The sequence below is a fragment of the Carassius carassius genome, chromosome 48, assembly GCF_963082965.1.
Source record: "Carassius carassius chromosome 48, fCarCar2.1, whole genome shotgun sequence".
Lineage (NCBI taxonomy): Eukaryota > Metazoa > Chordata > Actinopteri > Cypriniformes > Cyprinidae > Carassius > Carassius carassius.
Genome location: NC_081802.1, coordinates 4,422,652 through 4,442,659, shown reverse-complemented (window position 1 = coordinate 4,442,659; position 20,008 = coordinate 4,422,652). Strand labels below are relative to the sequence as shown.

At 38.7% G+C, this 20,008-nt stretch overlaps 1 protein-coding gene across 4 annotated transcripts in view; it reads right to left on the bottom strand.

The window, feature by feature from the left end:
- Positions 1-19,455, bottom strand: part of LOC132131737 (natural killer cell receptor 2B4-like) — a 114,946-nt gene extending 95,491 nt beyond the window's left edge. Inside the window, exons 1-5 of one of the 4 annotated variants that reach the window (XR_009428929.1) lie at positions 18,732-18,898; positions 18,177-18,497; positions 17,736-18,044; positions 17,266-17,574; positions 15,667-16,177 (exon numbers count right to left, since the gene is read on the bottom strand). Coding sequence is in view for 1 of the 4 variants with exons in the window: in XM_059543831.1 (XP_059399814.1) it covers positions 17,432-17,574; positions 17,736-18,044; positions 18,177-18,497; positions 18,732-18,798 (840 nt within the window). In the remaining 3 variants the exon portion in view is untranslated. Of the gene's footprint in view, positions 1-15,666; positions 16,178-16,929; positions 17,575-17,731; positions 18,045-18,176; positions 18,498-18,731; positions 18,899-19,143 lie in introns of those variants that run through there. The other 3 variants (XR_009428927.1, XM_059543831.1, XR_009428926.1) reach the window with 3 other exon arrangements.
- Positions 19,456-20,008: the final 553 nt, after the last annotated feature.

The window sequence follows — 20,008 nt, the reverse complement described above, 5'->3', positions numbered from 1 at the left end:
TGAAATATTCGACAAACAGTAAACAGTTTAAGCTCCCGTATCACATAAACTATTTTGGACTGGTATCTACGTGTCGAAATCAGCGTCAAACGAAACCTGGATGGACAGTAATGTAGCCTATAGTGTGTAGTTTGATTTATTGAGGCTATCTGTGCATTGTCTCTGGAGCCATTGGACACGTGCTAACATCTCTCTAATCTTTCTGAGCCAAAGCCACCGAATTTGCCTTGTGTAGGCTATCAGATATGTAAACAAGCCATGCCATTAGATATTTTTGTTATATCCTATCTTTTTATTAGACTACATTGAGAGTCTTTAAAAGTGCACTGTTCTAAAATCGCTGAAGAAATGTATGGTGATATCATAAAGTTAATTTTGTGATTATTCTGGTAAATATTTTTCAGACTGGCCTTAGAATTAAATCACAAATCGAAGTGTTTTAAATCTCAATGTTTCTATAGGCATGAACAGGATCGAGTAGCTATAAACATTCCTAATAATTTTTTCCCTCAAAAGGATATAGTGGGCACAATATATAATGATATTCGAATCACTTTTGCTCCCTATTTCACACAGATATGAGGTGCATAAGGGAGATTGCATGAAAAACAGCGTTTGAGACTCATAGCAGCAGATTCAACCGGATTTTTCTTGGATGCTTTTTCTTTCAAGTATAGGCCTAGTGTTTGTGATCCAAGAATATAGGATGCTACTTGTTAGAAAACATTCTACAAGTGTGCAACTCTCATTGCAAGAATTCACATAGCCTACTGATTTGCCGATGTGCAAAAAAAAACAAAAAAACAATTCGTCCGTGACTTCAGATTTTTGATTCAGGTTTGTGTTTTGCACCATATCCACTAAAGCAATAGTCGCAAAACTGTGAGCATATATGAGTTTTTTAATTTGTGATTGATAGAATGGGATTTGTGCACCTGCATTAAGGGATTCGAGAAGGTTGTTTTTCTCCAAAAATACACTTTCGGGTTAAATATTCAGGTCATTTCAACCTTCTTTTATTTGATCCTATTGAAAAAGAAACCGTAGAACACAATGGGAGACGCATAATAAAACTACCACTCACCGTGACCAACCTGCCCGTTATATGAAAATATGAAAATCTTTCACAATAGCCCCAAATCCCTAAATACTGCTGCAGATTTCAACACGCTGCTCGAACTATAAAGTTAGAAGGTGTGTAGAAAGACGATCTCACCACAGGTCACTAATGCACGTCTGTTCAACTATATAAATACAACCTATATCAACAGTCATAACACATAGAAGAGAACATGTCCACATACAAAACCTGAGTAGTAGCGGTTTGAACGAAAATTAAATACTGATTTATTTATTCCGAAACAGAAGTCATTTATCTGTAGGCAATATTTAAATTTTCATTCCATCATTCTAGTAAATGTACAAAGATAGCTTATTTAATGCAATATATTTCCTCATCATATTTCCTCAAACATATGAAAAATAATTAAGGTGTATAAAATAAATTGTATTCAAAAATGTTATGCTTGAATTTTTTTTTTTGCCTATTTGTCAATTCGTTATTTAAATGAACAGGCCTACATATTTGGAAACAGGTGCAGGTCACCGGCGTCAGTTGCAAATTTTAGCCTAAAAAGAATCTTTGTGAGGATGACTGGCAACAGATGCTGCTCTTAAATTATTTATACAACCAAACAATAAATGACTTTGAACACCGACATTTTTATTCTGTACAAAGTTGAACAAATCACACTTGTGGTGATCCCAGTCAAAATTACCTGCCGACCTACAAATAACTAAGAATGACATTTTATTTTAATCTGAAATATTATTCGCTTTATTTGCTTTACTGTACCAAAGAGTGTTCTTTTCTTCTCTATATGCACCATACGCTCTTTTTAATGAGAGATAACAGGAAAGGCGCGATTGGCAGTCATTTCATGCGTACCGCGCCCGTGCCCAACTGAACCGTGCTCTGGACCACATGTCCGGGGAGGGCAAACAAACATCGCACGGGATGATCACACTAATCAAACAAAACGGGCTTTGGGGGTCAGACGTGCTCGGGAACGGTTCAGATCGCCTAGTGTAAACGCGGCTATAGACGACATAGGTGGATATCTTAAAATGGATAATGTTGAATATGCATTATGATTGGATGAGACAGAAGCATTCTGGTTTTATTAGGGTATAAATACTGAGTTAAAGTGTCCTTTCTTTTTTCGAAAACTACAGCCAACCCTGAATGACTGTATGAATGTTAGACATTTCCTGCAAGAAAATAAATATTCAAAATATTCAATATTCAATATTCAAAAATACTTTTTGTCTCATACCTTTATTGAAATGAAAAATTGCCACAACACTAAATAAAAAATAACAGTAGATTATAAATCTCTTGTTATGCTATGTTATCAGTATATATTGTTCCATATCTCGCATGATATAAATAATTGGATTTGAGTATAAAGCTTTAAAATATTCCCACATCAAAGATCATTTAAGAGGAAACAGACAGAAAAAGTTGTTGTTTTTTTGCATGTGTTGAAGTCACATTTTTTAAATGTTGCAGAATTAATTTTCATAAGTCTTTTTATATTTTCTAATTAAGATATAGGATATTTTTTTTTTATTAAAAATAAAATATATATAATAAAAGCATCTGCGTATCATCAATATGCCTCTCTCTTGGGTTGCACTGAAAAAAAGGGATGGCAAGTAACACACCACTTCATGAAATTTTTTAGTAGGCCTAAAGATTGAAATAGTGTTTACTTGTAATGCATACAAAAAAAAATCCTTGTTACTAAACTAATTGTTTTACATTGTTTCTTTCTGTAACTGTAAGCAAACAATACAAACGTGTTTCACTTTATCAGCTAAAATTTTATCGTTAGGGTCACATCCTGTAAACATTTGGTGAGCTGTATGATCTAGCTTTCAGTATTAACAAGAGCAGAATGATATCTGAACATTCCAGTCTGTTCATACCACGTTTATAAAGTAAAAATGCAGCAGTCTGGCCTATCAAAGTAATTTCATTCCATGGTTTAAACTTTTCTGGAAGCCATGATTCAATCCTTTAAACCGCATCCCTTTCATAAAGGATGGAGTTTGAAAAGATGCATAAAATGTCCTTTTACTACTTCCAGAAATTCCAAATGGGTTGTAAACTCACACCAGTACAAATTTTAATATTTATCAGGGTCCATAAGCCCTGCACTTGCATCTTGTTCACTACAGTTTCAACACAGAAACCCTCAACATCTGACAAAGCACATAAATAAATAAATAAATAAATAAATAATGAAATAAAATTGATTTGGAATATGTCTCTGTTTCATTTCTGCTTAAATTGATTTTAAAACAGAGACCAATGTGAAAAAATTAAAAAAGGATTCCTCAAATAGGCAGACATAGATAGATAGATAGATAGATAGATAGATAGATACCACAAAGTTCAGCCTGTCAACAACTTTATTACAAAAAAGATTAACTTAAAAGTCGTTTATAATTAACCATGGTTTTACTACAAATAAAACCGAAAAAAAAAACCCACAATGGTAACCACAAATTAACAATGGTTTTGCTATATTAACCATAGTTTAACCATGGTATTTGTAGTAAATCTGTGGTTATACTAATGGTAGTCAACACGCCAAAAAACATGGGTTACTACAGTTTTACTATAATAAAACCACGGTTATTTTTCGTAAGGTTAATGCAATACAGAGCCACTTACCACATTAAATTAAGTATTGGCAAACTTAATATGGCGTGCTGGCGTTACATTTTAAAATACTATACAAAATAATTAATCAGAATATTAACTCCTGCTCACTCATGCCAAAGAATTCCCCGCTCAAGCTCGCCGTCTCTGCAAGATTAACGATGGCAGTTTGCACGCACAGCCACTAGAAGATTTACATCTGTCAGACAGGTTGCTGACGTCATCACGCTTAGTTTGAGTCTGCGCGTCAGAAACGGAAGTGCTAAAAATCGCTAAAAATGGGCTTTACTTGTCTCAATTGAGTTCCAATGGGGCCGCTGTGTCCATTTCTTTTACTGTCTATGGCCGAGATGAGGTAAGAAACAGTCCAATTAACGGCTAAAACTCTCACTAAAACCTGATGAATTAGTGCCCAGACCACGCCAAGTCTGCCAATCCATCATCTGAGAGAGAAAAAAAGCGGGATGGAGTGAGATGGAGAGACTGAGACTTGTCTAATTATTGTCCCAGAGGATCCTTTTATGAATCACCTCAGCGCTTTTTTCTTCAGCTCCGTTGATTTCTTCAGCATGGCAATAGCATTAGCCTTTAGCCAGAGGAGAAAAGCTTTTAGTGCGGCAACCACCCCCCCATTAGAAAAATATATAAAAGTACTTCATGACTGCACTTTAGTCAAAAGCTTGATAAAAAGAAACAGGCTTTATAGTACTTCCTTATGCGCTGAATTAGCCATATTAGAAGGCAATTAACTTAACACAGCTCTCATAGTATAAAAGAGACCAAATGGCATGCATTAGCTGCCTATAGGAGCCCAATCCTCTCATACAGACCTGTTACCCATGTTTTGGACATGCAACAGTTGCAGTTGAGACTGAACACAATAACAAACTTTGTGCTGGCAGTGCTGTTTAATTTTAAATTATAAACAAAAATTTTCTTTTAAAAAATGTAGCCTTAAAGTGTTATTTAATCTAGTACACATTGTTTCTTAAAAAGCAGAAGTACACAGTCGATAAGAAAAAAAATAAATAGAATAAAAATGACAAAACCAAGGGTACTTGGGGTTTTCATACAAATGTATTTTTGACTGCTCCGTTGCTCTCACACAACAGCAAACTGCACAAATGCATGTGGATTTTTAAAAGCAGCTCAACATCAAACTGCATTTGCATGTATTACCTGTTAAAACTACCAATAAAATGCCTCCGGCCTGCCTTCTTTGTGCATCCTGCTGCCATCTGATACACATGTAAATGACTGAAGTAACCGTATCCTTAATCAAACACACCAGAACTCATCTCATTGTTAGAGATTACAAAAGCTAAAGTGAGTGTCAGGAAAAGAAACATGCACCAGTAATGTGGTTGGAGACCACTGTCAAGGGCAGAGTCTCAAAAAAAAAAGGATCCATTAGAGGCAAAACATATTCACACACTTGCTGCATAATTATCAAAAGTGGCAGTGTAATCAAGTCCTTTCACGTCAACACCATTTTTCGTGTTGTTGAACTAACTGCTTTCACTACACATTAAAGGTCTGTAGGTGATCTTAATCTAACCAACTATGATATTTTCATCAAACAGTATTATCATAAACAGTTTTATCAATATGCAGTATGTAATTAAGAGTAAATTGAACATTACTTACAATTAATGCAACCGCTTCAGTTTTAGCCATTTCATGTTTGTTAAAAAAAGAAGAAAAAAAAAACTGAAAGAAGTGGGTAGGCCTACAAACGCTTTCACTGGGGCGGTACACTTTTTAAAGGGACACTTTTGTATTTTTTAGGTACTGATATGTACACTTTAGGTACTTAGGGACTGCCCCAGTGACAACATTTGTACCTTTTTTTCTGAGAGTATACATAGTTTTTCATCCAACTTAAGACTGATAAATTACCACTGCATATCACATAATTATCCTGATGAAGAAAAATGTATTTGTACTACTGGATAAAATAGAACTTATTTGTGTAGGCCTACTTCCACTTTTAAAGTCAGCTTATTTCTTTTCCATGTAAAAAAAAAGCCTGATTATAGAGAAACTTAATATAAAATAACATTACCAGTAGTTGTGCATGACTGGTTTACCTCATTAGCGTGATCACAACACAATGCTGCTAAAACCTCTCTATTTTGATATGCACCTCATCATATTAATGGAATTTTAATATCGAATATTGTATCACAATAGCCTGTTTGTCACTTTGACGTAAGAATTGGGATCTAATTCTTCGACAGGGAATCCAGTTTTATCTTTTGAAATGAAGATATGTATTTTTGGTTGCCATTTTGGCAATGTGTGGCCATGCATGGTGACTCACCTCAGAGTGTTTCCGCTGAAGGCTTCCTGATTGTTTAAATATTTAAAACTGATTCTGCCACCTTGTGGTCATTAATTAGTTTTTTTTTTTTTTGTATTGTATGGAATGATTTTTGTGTCTTTTATTATTCTTTAACTTAACATCTTAAACTCAGTTACAAGTGAACTTAATTATTATCTCGTCTCATGCTCTCCCATAAATACGTAAGGTTAGCTAAGCCAGTTGTAGATTTGATTAGCCAACAGTATAACTAGCTGCCAGAGCCCCCAATAGTAAAGCGTCAGGATGAGAGGAGATAATAAAGTTCACTTGTCACTGAGTTTAAGATCTTAAGTTATCTTACCCGGTAGGCCTACACGACCTCTTGCTCGTAAAAAAATAAGTTTTACTTTCAAACACAGAATGTTTGATTGAATAATGAAGACCCACAAATCCTTCCATAGTATTGGTGATCACGACAGAAATCTTACTGTCAAAGCAGAGAGGAGAGAACTTTGAAGCTGCTTTAGGCGAGCAGTGTGGTTGACATCTAGATTTTAGTCGTTGTCATCTTGATGAGATTAGGTTCCTTCAATCTAAAAAAAAAAAAAAAAAAGAATTGAAAAAGAATCGAAAACAACAGTGAGGAATAGATTCTTGGAATTGATTCCCATTTATTCCGGAACCAGGAATCTGAATCGGAGTTGATTCCAAAAAATTTGGAATCGAAAAGCCCTAGATATAGCAGCCTTCCAGACTAGCCTAGCAAACTTTTCTCTTCAAAAAGCACCTAGAAACAATCCTAGATGGACATCCTACTGCTTACACATGCTCTTTTAGATGACAAATCCTGTTGCTTTCATGAATAACCTTTAAAAAGCATTGCAAGAATGTTGATTTTAAGCATTTATACAAATGCACTTAATGTACTTTTTAAATGCACTACATTATTATTAGGATATACAGGCTTTATAAGTGACGTTTCACAAACGAATTTCGGGAGGAGCGTGCACGGATAATTAACACGGCCAGTTCACCATCATCAGCAATTACACTGTTTACCAATCAGCTCGAGAAAACGCCTATAAATAATCAAGTACATCCTACCTTCGTTATCTCTCGACTTTCAGAATTCGGTTCGCGCAGTTTACCATCTCATCACAGACCCAATTTTCCATCCAACAAAGAGATCTAACGTTAGACCGGGGATTTTTTCAGATCTGCTGCAATTCGCCGGCCCCATGATCACTCCTATCCCGCCTAACACAGCCGCCGAGCACCAAGCGTTATCGCGACACCTGCTCTTCTCGAACAGCCACACGCTGCCGCCAATAGACCGTGCAAAGCCCCGAGCTCGCCTCGCTCGACACCACCAGAGAAGTAATGTGGCCGCGCCCCAGATCTAACCGAAGCAAAGCCTCACTCACTTCCTGCCGCGGCTCAGCCCTTCACCACGGCTTTTCCGGCCGCAACGCAGTTCGAGGCTGCCTCCACTAGCGGCGCAGACCGCGTGTTGCAAATTAATATTTTCAGGTGAAGCTGCTCAAATGCAGGTTTCGCTGCTAAAGTTTGTTAAACGATGTTATGACGTAATTCTGTCTGATGTCGATGCCATTTTTAACCATTAAGCCAACAAGGCATTTTTTCAGAGCTGTCATCCACACTAAATGTCTGAACCCATTAAGGTTACACCTGCCTTGCTGTGCATGTCCAAACCTCACTCAGATGATACAGACATAAGTTTCATTAAATTTTCCGGCAGGATCAATTTATTTAAGGAAATTTCACCATTTACTGGGGCGATCACTCAGAATTGATCTAAAACGCAACTGCCCTCGTGTTTTCCGCAGGACAGCAATTGTGAGTAAATTTTCTGTTGTCTTTTAGGACTGTAATATGAAAAGCATGCAAATAAATTTTTAGAAACCATGTGAAAGTGAATAGCACATAACTGCAAGTTAACATTACTGCTATAAACATGTCTATTGGTAGAATGTGTTACAAGACTAAACATGCTTAGTTTTCAAAAGCCTCTGTTTCTACAGTCCATACTACAACGTGAAAACAGCATCTTCAAATTTATCCACTCTGGAGAGTGTTTAAAAAGGCTGGAAGGCCAAAATGAGAGGAAAATATGTTTTTTCAACCAGAACATATTAATGTGGACATGGCTCGAGGAATTGTCTAATGTTACTAACCCCTCTACTTTCCCGCAGCCAACATCTACAGCAGCCGAAGCAAGCATAAGCTGCTTTTACTTGCAACACTGGCCTGCACATCCCAGTATTTCCATCCTGTTACTTCTAACCCTCCTTTTTTTCTTTTTAGTGTCCTCCAGCTCAAGTAGCAGACATTAGCATAAGGCTGCCTCTGCTAGCAGTGCAGGCTACACAGGTTCTTCAAGACATCACACACCCCAACCCCTTCGCATGGCCTACAGCTACAGCAGCTGAAGCAAACGTGAGGCTGCCTCCATTTGTAAACATGCCCACAACTCTTCTGCTCCCTCATTCTATTAATAACCATTTTTCTGTTCAGCGGCCTCCAGCTCCCGTAGTAAACACTAGCATAAGGCTGCCTCCGGTAGTAGTGCAGGTTGCACACAGGGTCTTCAGGATTCCCTTCCTGTGACCAACAACACGTGAAGCAAGTGCGAAGCTGCTTCCACTTGCAACCCAGACCCTTACTTTCTTCCTGCTACTTCTTACCTCCTTTTTCCTTTTCAGTGGCCTCCAGCTGCCGTAGTAGACGCTAACGTGAGCATGCCTCCGATAGCAGTGCAGACCCATCCACAACCCTTTTCCGACAACCCTCTCCCATACTCATGGCCTGCAGCCCCACAGTCTAACCCCAGTGTGACATTGCCTCTCATATTGGCGCAGGCCCCTATACCCGCCGTTCACCCTCTCTTTCCCCCTCTTTTCATCCACTTCCGAAGCCGTCCCAAGCGTGAGCACGTCTTCGCAGGCGGCTCCAGCAGCTATCTTTCCTCCTCCTCTCTTGCTCCCCCTTCCTTCTCTATGTTCCGCCCTACCCATCCCTCCAAACACCCTTGGCTCAGGCCCCGTTGTACGCCTTTCCCCTCTCTCTTCCACTCCCAGAGCTGTCCCAAGTGTGAGCATTCCTCTGCTAATAGCGCAGGCCCCAATGCCCGCCATTTATCCTCACTTTATTCCACTACCAGAACCGTCCCAAGCGTAAACACATCTCCGCAGGCGGCTCCAGCAGCTATCTTTCCTCCTCCTCTCATGCTCCCCATTACTTCTCTGTTCCGCCATACCCTAATGACTCCATATAAAAGAAGATCACCGAACCCTCATCAGCCAACCCCCTTAACGCCAGTCCATCCCTTTTCACTCAAAATCGCGACCCACCATAGCTAACCCTCTTTAAACATCCCCTTATCCATCCATAATAGCCCATCCTCACTCCAGCATCCCAGCAGTGCCTGCTCCAGCAGGAGCGTCCATCTGTATTTCCCCACTGCTGCAGCAGTGCCCGCTCCCGCAGGATCCTTTTTCCATATTTCCTCAGTGCCGCAGCAGTTCTCGCTCCCGCTAGAGTTGGGCAATATGGTCACTTTTCAAATCGTCATATTATCAGCCTGTAAGATCGACAATACACAATATTATCATATGATATGGCCACTTTATTTATATTTTTAATCTCCATTCACCTATTCTCCAATACCAAACTCTCCTAGCCTTCCTTCAGCTCAGGAAATCTCAAGCTAAATCCCTTTCTGACCCTCTTTTTCACAGATGACTCCAGCCGCCCTGTCTCCTGTTTTTGGTTCTAAAAGCGCCTAAAGTCTGTCTTATGTCTATTTGCTATCTCAGCTGATGATTTCTTCAGCCATTCCCTAAGAATAGGTGCAGCCATCACAGTGGCTCAAAATGGCCTTTCCCAACATCAGATCCAAACACTCGGTCGCTGGTCATCAGAAGTTTTTAAGAGCTACATCCGATCATACCGCTTAAATCTCAAGAAAGCCCACCAAACCCTCATCAGTCACCCGTTTTTCCCTAGCCATCTCCATTTCTCATTCCAACGGCACCCCGCTCCCGCAGGAGCCTTTCCGCATTCCCTCACTACCACAGCAATATATGCTCTCGCAGGAACCTTTCCGTATTTCCCTCACTGCCGCAGTAGTGGCAGCTTCCGCAGGAGCTTTTCCGTATTTTTTCACTGCCGCAGCAGTGTCAGATCCCACAATAGCCTTTCTGTACTTCCTCACTGCTACAGCAATGTATGCTCCCGCAGGAGCCTTTCAGTTTTCCCTCACGACCACAGCATGTATGCTCCCGCAGGAGCCTTTCCATATTCCCTCACCGCCGCAGCATTGTCAGCTCCCGCAGGAGCCTTTCCATATTTCCTCACCGCCGCAGCAGTGTCTGCTCTCGCAGGAGCTTTTCCGTATTCCCTCACCGCCGCAGCAGTGCCAGCTCCCACAGGAGCCTTTCCATATTCCCTCACTGCCGCAGCAGTGTCTGCTCTCGCAGGAGCTTTTCCGTATTCCCTCACCGCCGCAGCAGTGTCTGCTCCCGCAGGAGCCTTTCCGTATCCCCCAATGCCGCAGCAGTGTCAGCTCCCGCAAGAGCCTTTTCCATATTATCCTCACTGCCGCAGCAGTGTATGCTCCTGCAGGAGCCTCTCCATATTTTCTCACTGCCGCAGCAGTGTATGCTCCCGCAGGAGCCTTTTTGCATTTCCACACTGCCGCAGCAGTATCAGCTCCCGCAGGAGCCTTTCCGTATCCCCCAATGCTCCAGCAGTGTCAGCTCCAGCAGGAGCCCTTCCATATTTTCTCACTGCCGCAGCAGTTTATGCTCCCGCAGGAGCCTCTCCATATTTTCTCACTGCCGCAGCAGTGTATGCTCCCGCAGGAGCCTTTTCGCATTTCCACACTGCCGCAGCAGTATCAGCTCCCGCAGGAGCCTTTCCGTATCCCCCAATGCCACAGCAGTGTCAGCTCCAGCAGGAGTCCTTCCATATTTCCTCAACGCCGCAGCAGTGCCAGCTCTCCCAAGAGCCTTTTCCATATTATCCTCACTGCCTCAGCAGTGTATGCTCCCGCAGGAGCCTTTTCGATCTTGCCCCGGGCTCGGGAGTCTTGCCGGGCTCGGAGCTCTCTCCCCGGACAGTACGCCAAATACGCATAACCTTTATTTAATTATAAGTAAATGCGAACTCGTGAAGTGACGTTTCACAAACGAATTTCAGGAGGAGCGTGCACGGATAATTAACACAGCCAGTTCATCATCATCAGCAATTACACTGTTTACCAATCAGCTCGAGAAAACGCCTATAAATAATCAAGTACATCCTACCTTCGTTATCTCTCGACTTTCAGAATCCCTCCGCCACCCCGATCTCGCACCTTCAGCCAAGTTTCTACCCCAGCTCAGGTAGAAGAACTCAGGGGAGCACTTGGGCTAAGCCCGACTCCGAGCTCAGACCCCTCTCCCCAGACGTGGGGGGGAGTGGGGTGGGGGTGCCCCGGGCTCGGGAGTCTTGCCGGGCTCGGAGCTCTCTCCCCGGACGCCAAATACGCATAACCTTTATTTAATTATAAGTAAATGCGAACTCGTGAAAACACATTCCCAGTAAACTTACAGTATTAAAAAAACAATAATAATTCTTAATCTTCTCAAAAAGTAATACTTAATAAATATTGAGGCTCTCAGATTAAAATTTTCTGTGATTTTGATATGCTTTTTGATGTGTGTGTGTATATATATATATATATATATATATATATATATATATATATATATATATATATATATATATAATATTTTTTTTTTTTTTTTTTTTTTTTTTTTTTTGAGAATGCATGATGATCTAACATCAATATTCATATAACAGCACACACTGCTGTGTACTGTAGGGGGCGGCATTTAACTTCCTTTACATTAGTTCAGGGCTGTCCGAACCTGTTCTTGGAGGGCCACTGTCCTGCAACCCTAATTAAACACAACTGAAGCATCTAATAAAGGTCTTCAGATTTACTAGAAACTTTCTGAACTTTGCAGGACAGTAATACTGCAAGAGTTATAAATATCTAGGGAACAAAGGAGCACTTCTTTCATATGCTGTGCACACAGTGACAAAAATGATGTATTATTATTGAAATGTAATATGTTAATATTGACTTTTGTGAATCTCCCAAACTAATGGAGCTCACACCTTCTAGAATTACAAAAAGTACCTTTCTCATGGCACATTCTTTAAAGTTAGGCAATTTTCTGAAAGGCTACATTGATATGAGACGGCACCCAACGCTATACATTGCAATCACAATGAGTTATTTTGTTTGAATGGCATTTAAAGTCACATTGTTTACATTGTGTGCTTTCTTGATTGTTATAGATCTTATCAGTGTTAAATATAGTTACTGCATTGATCTTCAGGCTTTTTACAAAGTTCCTAATAAATGAAAACATGACAAACATTTTATCAGACAAGAACAACAAATCCCACAGTACTTTCATGGCACGTTTCACAAGTAAGATCGTGCAGAAATGAAACTGGAAAAAAAGGATACAGATACAGAGGGAATACATTAATTGAAAGTGCCTTTGTGGTTTAACTGAACAGTAATATTTTTGGAAGTGGAAAAAGTGATATATTCTAGTTACAGTTTCTGTTCCAATTCTGTTTACACAAAAACATTAGCATTTTCATAGTGAAGGGTCGTACCAAACCGAAGTGCTTAAAACAAGCCACTTCAAAGGGCCTTCCTTTCCGTTTGAAGGGGTTAGGGATGAGCCCTTCCTAATGGAATGCAGAGTATGTTTGTGTGTGCACGAGTGTATGCTTGCGTGTAAACACACGCACAAGAAATGACACCTAACCTAAGATTATTACAAACAATAAGTTTTAGAGTGGCCTTTTATTGTGGCCAGCCTTAGGCACACCTGTGCACTAATAATGCTGTCTAATCAGCATCTTGATATGCCATACCTGTGAGGAGGATGGATTATCTCGGCAAAGGAGAAGTGCTCACTAACACAGATTTAGACAGATTTGTGAACAATATTTGAGAGATATAGGCCTTTTGTGTACATAGAAAAAGTATGAGATCTTCGAGTTCAGCTCATAAAAAACAGGGGCAAAATAAATTGTTGCATTTATTATTTTGTTCAGTGTATAAACGTGAAGGATAGATTTATGTTAAACAAGAGCTCTATTTACTACAACTGAGCAGACCAGTAAGAAGCAAAGCAGTGTGATCATGAATCATGGATGTAAAGAAGCTAAGGATGTTTACATAAGGACAATAGGCACACCTCACAAATTAATACAATATATCTCACTGTACTTTGAAACAGTTGTGCACTGAATTTTAAATCAGCATAATGTATGTCTTCATCCTGAGTCTGAGCTGTTTTAATAATAATTTGACATTTAATAAACATAACTACATTTAATAAACTTTAAAAGTTTCTTTGTTTAATTTTTGCATGTCAATACTTGCCTTCATTTTCATTTTCTATGACCAGCAGCACTATAAGACTTTGTGTGACGTGAATGCTCATTCAGTGCTGTAATACACAGAGAAGTCATTAGTGTAATATGAATATAATACAGTTTAAACTTTGGAAGAAAGTAATTATCCTGATGGATTATGTCATTGCACATATTACATTTCACTTAAGCAGGTATTCAAGTATTCATATTAGATCTTTACTTTACAGCTCACATCATGTCTGATATTCTGTAGTATATACAATCATTAAAGAAATAATTTGATGAATAGTTTTCCCACCTCCTTCTTCCCAATCTACAATCTTTGATACACATTGTAGCTAAAACGTCAACACTATATTTTCTTTCTTCCTTCTATTCATATGTATTTCCATTAGGAAATATAAAACAATACCCATTATCAGAGAAATGTCTTAAAAACACTTATAAATCAAAGATGAATCGTTGAAAATGCATCATTGGCAGGATACCACCAATTTGTCACCAAAGACAGTAACATTGACTCTCTTGCATGCATTTCCTCTGTTGTTGATTATCCGTAGTGTATAAAGTCCAGATTGTTCATTTGTGATGTTTCTGATGGTCAGAGATCCAGTTTGATTGTCCATCTGGAGTCTTTTCTCAAATGTTGGATTAGCATCAATATAGATGCTCTGTCTGTGGATTTCATCTATACTACTCTCTTGAGGTCCAAACATCCACAGTATTTGATCCTTTCTCTGTTCTTTTACATCAGTGTTTAGAGAAACAAAACGAGGCATTTTAGGGTGATGTGGTTGACTCTTAACTTTTATAAAGAATATCTCTCGGGGGTGATGTATCCATGGTTGTAAATATTTAGCAATTAAATGCAAGGAATCTGGTTGACAATGGTCTAGAGTTTAAACAATTTATATTCAATATACAGGAAAAGCACAATATCATTTGTATTCAAAAAACATGGCTCAAACCAAGGTGGAATTGTATAATTCAAGGGTATACAACAATTAGAAAAGATAAGGAAAATGGAAATGGGGGTGGAGTGTCAATTTTTTTGTGCAATGTGGAGTGAGATATAATTTGATAAGTACAGATAAATAAAATTTAGTAATAGTGATTAAAATCTGGAAAGGATGAGCACATTAGGTAAAATGTTATATGTGGAGACTTTAATGCACATAATGTAATAATGGGTAGTAGGAAAATAGATGCAAATAGAGTATTAGAAGATAATGAATTAGTATGCATGAATGATAGAACAGGTACAAAGTATAATAATAGTCAAAATACGACAGATCTAATAATAGTATCAAATAGCATGTGCATTTCTGCTTGACAGCAATGACTGGCCAGAGTTAACAATGCAATCAAGAACAAAAAAAAAATTACTTCTTAAGATGTTTTTTGTTCATTTTAAGTAATTTGCATGTTTTAATAATATATGTTTTGTCCTGACCATGTTGTAGTATCCTTTATTGGAGTGTTAAAATTTTCGAAAGAAATCTATTTTCTCTAACCATGTAAAATGTAGTAACATTTCTGTAGTAAATATGATAATGTTTTTAAACCATCGGTGTAAAGTATCGCGAGAGCAATAGAGAGAAGACGAATCCATATGCAATCCGTTTCAGAGCGTCTCACTCACATCCACCATGTTTGTAGTTCTTTCTGTTCGTGGCTGTAGTTCTGAACCAAATGGCTTTGAGTATGCAGCACAGTGCATAAAGCTTTGGCTCCCTCTAGTGTCACTTGCATGAATTCACCACGTTTTACAACTCGAGCACAGAGGCAAGATTCTTCTAGTCAAAAAATTACTGTGTAATAGAGCTTGTTGGTTAGGGTCAGATTAAAAAGGGTGTCAAACATTCAGGATCTAATCTGTTTGAAAAAAAGGAAGTATATATAATAACTGAAGCGAGTTAACCATTAACATTCCCATTTATCAAAAAGGCAGAAGCAGTCAGACTAGATGTGGCCTTCCAGGTACAATAATACAAAATAGGCATTTTAATACAAAAGTATAAATGCATAATACATTTTCTGATCCAAAAATTATAGAAAATGATGTACATAAATATATATTTTGTATGCCAATAATAACACAATTAATAGCAGAATAAGTACTTTTTAAAAGAGCAGATAGCAGAAAAAAAATATTGAAGGCTTTTATGTAAACTTAAGTGTCTATGAAGGATTTAAAAGAAGGATTCCAGCAACAGAGCTGAGCTTGCATGAACATGCCTTGCCTAACAGGTAAACATCTACCCACAGAACAAGTAACAGCGTGTTAGATAAAACTGACGCCAAACACTGAAGGTCAAATGTTATCACTAGGAATAATCCATTAAAACATCTATTCGATTTTCCGGATAAATGCTCAGTTATACTGAGTTACCCACATGAGTGGAGATTACTCAGAAACATTTGACTGCTCAATAACTGCTGGCCAATCAAAGTCAAGTATTCCGGAAAAATGAATACTACAAATGTAGAATGTTCATGTATTTGTTAGCATTCTATGACATGAAATGACTGTGTAAGCTAGAGAAGTGAATACTTGAAAATGACTTTTACATGCTGGTTTCATATCAGTTGCAAAAAAAAAAAAAGGCTTATACCACTGATCATTTCACATTAACACTCGAGTATATGACGTGGTGCTCTTCATCTGGTTTCTGAAAGAAAACAAAACATGGATATCAGGAATTAAAACGTAAAACAATGAAAAGAGTGTGTGTATGCTTATATAAGTAATGTTTGTGTGTATACATATATACCAACAGTCTGGTAATGTGCTTGTAATACTTCTTAACTCTTAACTGGCTCATGGTCAGCAGTTGAATACAAAGACAATTACAAGCACGGGGCATGATAGCAAAAGCATGATGTTTTATTCAATCGTTTTAAATAACTTTCTTAAATACTGGCAAGATGTACATGCACAATTTCACCACAAAGTGAAGACTTCAAACAGAGCATTTCGTTTGGCTTTGGAAAGGTATTTTGGGCATTTTGAAAACACTTTCATTTTTGTCTGTTCGTTGTTAATCACTGGCAAAGCTGCAAAAAGTCAACTGGAGGTTCCAGCACGGCTTTCCTGCATTTCATTCAGCTGCTATTGAATCGTCAGGGTTTAAAATAAAGGCTTTTGTGATTTGATCACTGACTGTGTGTCTGTTACAGATGCCTGTGGCTTTTCAAAAGCATAATCATGGTATTCATTAAATTTACAACCTACGTCGGCGCCGATAGCCACGTGGTTAGTACACAGACATAGAACACAACCGCTCTCACGCGACCCGAGTTTGATACCCGTCTCAAGGTCCTCTGCCACCCCTTTCCCCCTCCACCCAATGCTTTCCTGTCAGCTCTCTACTGTCCTGTCCCAATAAAGGCAGAAAATGCCCATAAATGTAAAGGAAAAAACTACACCCTTCCTAAACCCTACTAGCTCTGAGAAATGAGAAGACGTTTTTGGTATAACGTGTTTCTCAAGTTATCTGATATTGCACTGTGCCTTGGGGAAAGTACCATGTGCAATTGAAGCCTAGCAGAAAAAAGAACAAGCATAAACAGACATTAAGCTAAAAAGAGTGGTTTAAATAGCTTGAAAGGCCACATCATGCGCAGACAAGTAAGAAGAAACACTGACAGCAGCACACGGTGGCACAGTTACTGCTTTGTCATGTGTTCAAGCGCATGTCTTTCTCTCGACATCTGTAGTTTATGCAGATTCACTGTACAAAGCAGTACAGTGTCTTACCGTACTGTGAACACTGCGTGCACAAAATGTTGTTTCGGCATAAAGCACCTCTTCCTCACAAGTCTGGACTGTTTTAATGATAATATCACATTGTTCAAATAAGTCTGCAATGGTGTTCAAAAACATATTTTGAGATCTCGATTTTGTCCCAGAATGCTCATATTATTCAATGAAAAAGGTAATACTTGCCTTCTGATCCTGCTTGTTTGCGTTTCCTGCAGTTAAAGTATAGTCCCCCCACAACTGCCAAGACCAGCACCACCGCAAAACTAATTAACAATACCATTGTCTGCGACTGCTGCAATGGTCCTGGAATTACCAACAGAAGAATAATATTAATTCATTAGTCCTGCAGTGTCTGATTTCAATCAAGAAATTGTTCTCATCTCATAACATGGCTTTGAACGGACAAGGTTAGAATATACCTTTTTAAACATACTCTTTAATCACTAATATCACCACTGACATACCTGCAGATGTGTGACAGAGCTGAGTGATGTCCAGATGTTGAGTCTGGTTGCTGATGGGATTGTTGAGCACACAGCTGTAGCTGTTTTTATCCTGATATTCCACCTCCAGAGGTAGAGAGAGACTGATGCTGAGATCAGACACACTGATGCTGGACAATAAACTGTTTCCTTTGTACCAGGAGAGAGTCACATGACCCACATTCACCACTGAACACAGCAGTGAACATCTGGACACTGATGACCGTTCAGAAGATGATGATGATGAAGAGTTTGAATTGTCTCTGGTGATGATAGGAATGGGAAGAGGAGCTGAAAATAATGATGGAAATATAAATTTAAATGGGAAAAAACTGAGAGTTATTCATCTTAAACGACATAATCGTCTGACCATTTTCCAAAACCTTTATCTCTTAGCATCATTAAGCATGTAAAATTGCTAACCATAGACAGCAACAGAGAAACTCTTGGATGTAACGTCATCTTGGATGATTTGTAGTTTATAAAGTCCAGAGTGTTCAGTTCTGATGTTTCTGATGGTCATAGATCCAGTCTGGCTGTCCATCTGCAGTCTGTTTCTGAATGTCACAGTTCTGTTAGCTATATAGATCTTCTGTCTATCAGCAATACGAGTGATTGAATTGTTAACTTTAAACATCCACAGTATCTGATCATCTTTCTGTAAATTAACATCAGTGTTTAGAGTGACAGAATCGCCCTCCATCACTGATAATGACTGCATTACATCTGTATCACCAAACACACCTGAAACAGATAAATATTTTTCAAATTTTAGAGTAAACTACATGACAGAAACCAATAAGTACACACAAAAAAGACTGCATTCGTGCTTATTCTTTTAGACAGGACGTTTTCCACATGTTGCGCTCCAAGGTTGAACATATTCACCGAAATATAGAATAGATTTATTGTGTGAAAACATAAAAAAATGCCACTTTTGCGGATGAAACACTATTTAATAAAATTTGAACCACTTACCATGTGAGAACCAAATCCATAGACAGAGGAAAAAAGATTTATAAACCATATTCACATATCCCGACATATCCAATTAATAATCTCCTCATGATTTTGTAGAGCGAGCTTGCTCGTCCGCTTTTTTCAGATATTAAGCAGATATTAAAAGTAGCCTACAACGCTTACAACAAAGAAGCGCTATCAGTACATTAAAAACTGTTACGTTAGTATCGATTTCGCTTTAAATTTTTAAGATGGGCTACAATTATTTTTTTTAAAAATAAGATCTATTGTCTTAAGATGTGCGTGGGACTGTGCGTCGATTGCAATATTATATCCTGGTAGCACATCTATCCATTTTAAAAACGCACGAGGTATTTTTTTTCTGTTAAGAAAAAAGAAATAGGCAACGGGATTGAAAACTCTAGGCTACTTCTTGATTTCAGTTTCCATACTTCAATTTCGACCAAATCGCTCCGCCCTTTAGGGGGTCCTCCTAGCCCTATCACCTCAGAGATAAGCGCAGATGAACAGTAGCCTAAACACACTGTGGGGATCAGTCCTCGAGACGTCTTTACAGTAGCTTTAAGAAGATCAAGGGAAATTCAGCTCTTTCGCTGACACAAACAGGATGAAGACTTTGAGCAGGAACTGTGTTGTAGTGCAGGATTTTTTTTTCTTGCATGATTGTATTTATTTTGTTCAACTTGTGGTTTGCAGCTCGTCTCTTATCTTAACACCTTCATGTAATTTTCCTCTCAGCAAAAAAAAAAAAAAGTTCCTAGATCTCTAATCTGAATACCAGTTTTATTATTTGCATACCAAACTAATTGCAAAACTGCTGCGGAGTCTATAAATCATGAAGTCCCTTGACAGGGATGAAATGACAAGGAAAGTTTACATCAGATCATGATTCATCCTTAAGCACAGGGGCCAATCACCATCAACTGAGATGTTTCAGTAGGTTACATACAGAGTTCTGGCATGAAACTCTGATGGTGCAGTCCGATAGGTCTAACTCAATCTGACGTAATGACATCATCACATGTCACAGCTGATTGGTTCTCTCCTGTACTGGTAGCCAATGAGAACAAACATTCAAATACATGACTAGAGCTTGCTGTAGCAGTGTAGCTTGCTTCAGAAACCCTCCACCTTCCCCAGCTCCACATGTATAGATCCGCTACGAGGTATTTCATTGTATGTTATATTTGCAGCAGCAATAATCTTACAAGCTCGCATGAGCATGTTGTGGATGTATTGGCAGAAGCATGTCTCAGTACGAGCAGCATAGCAGA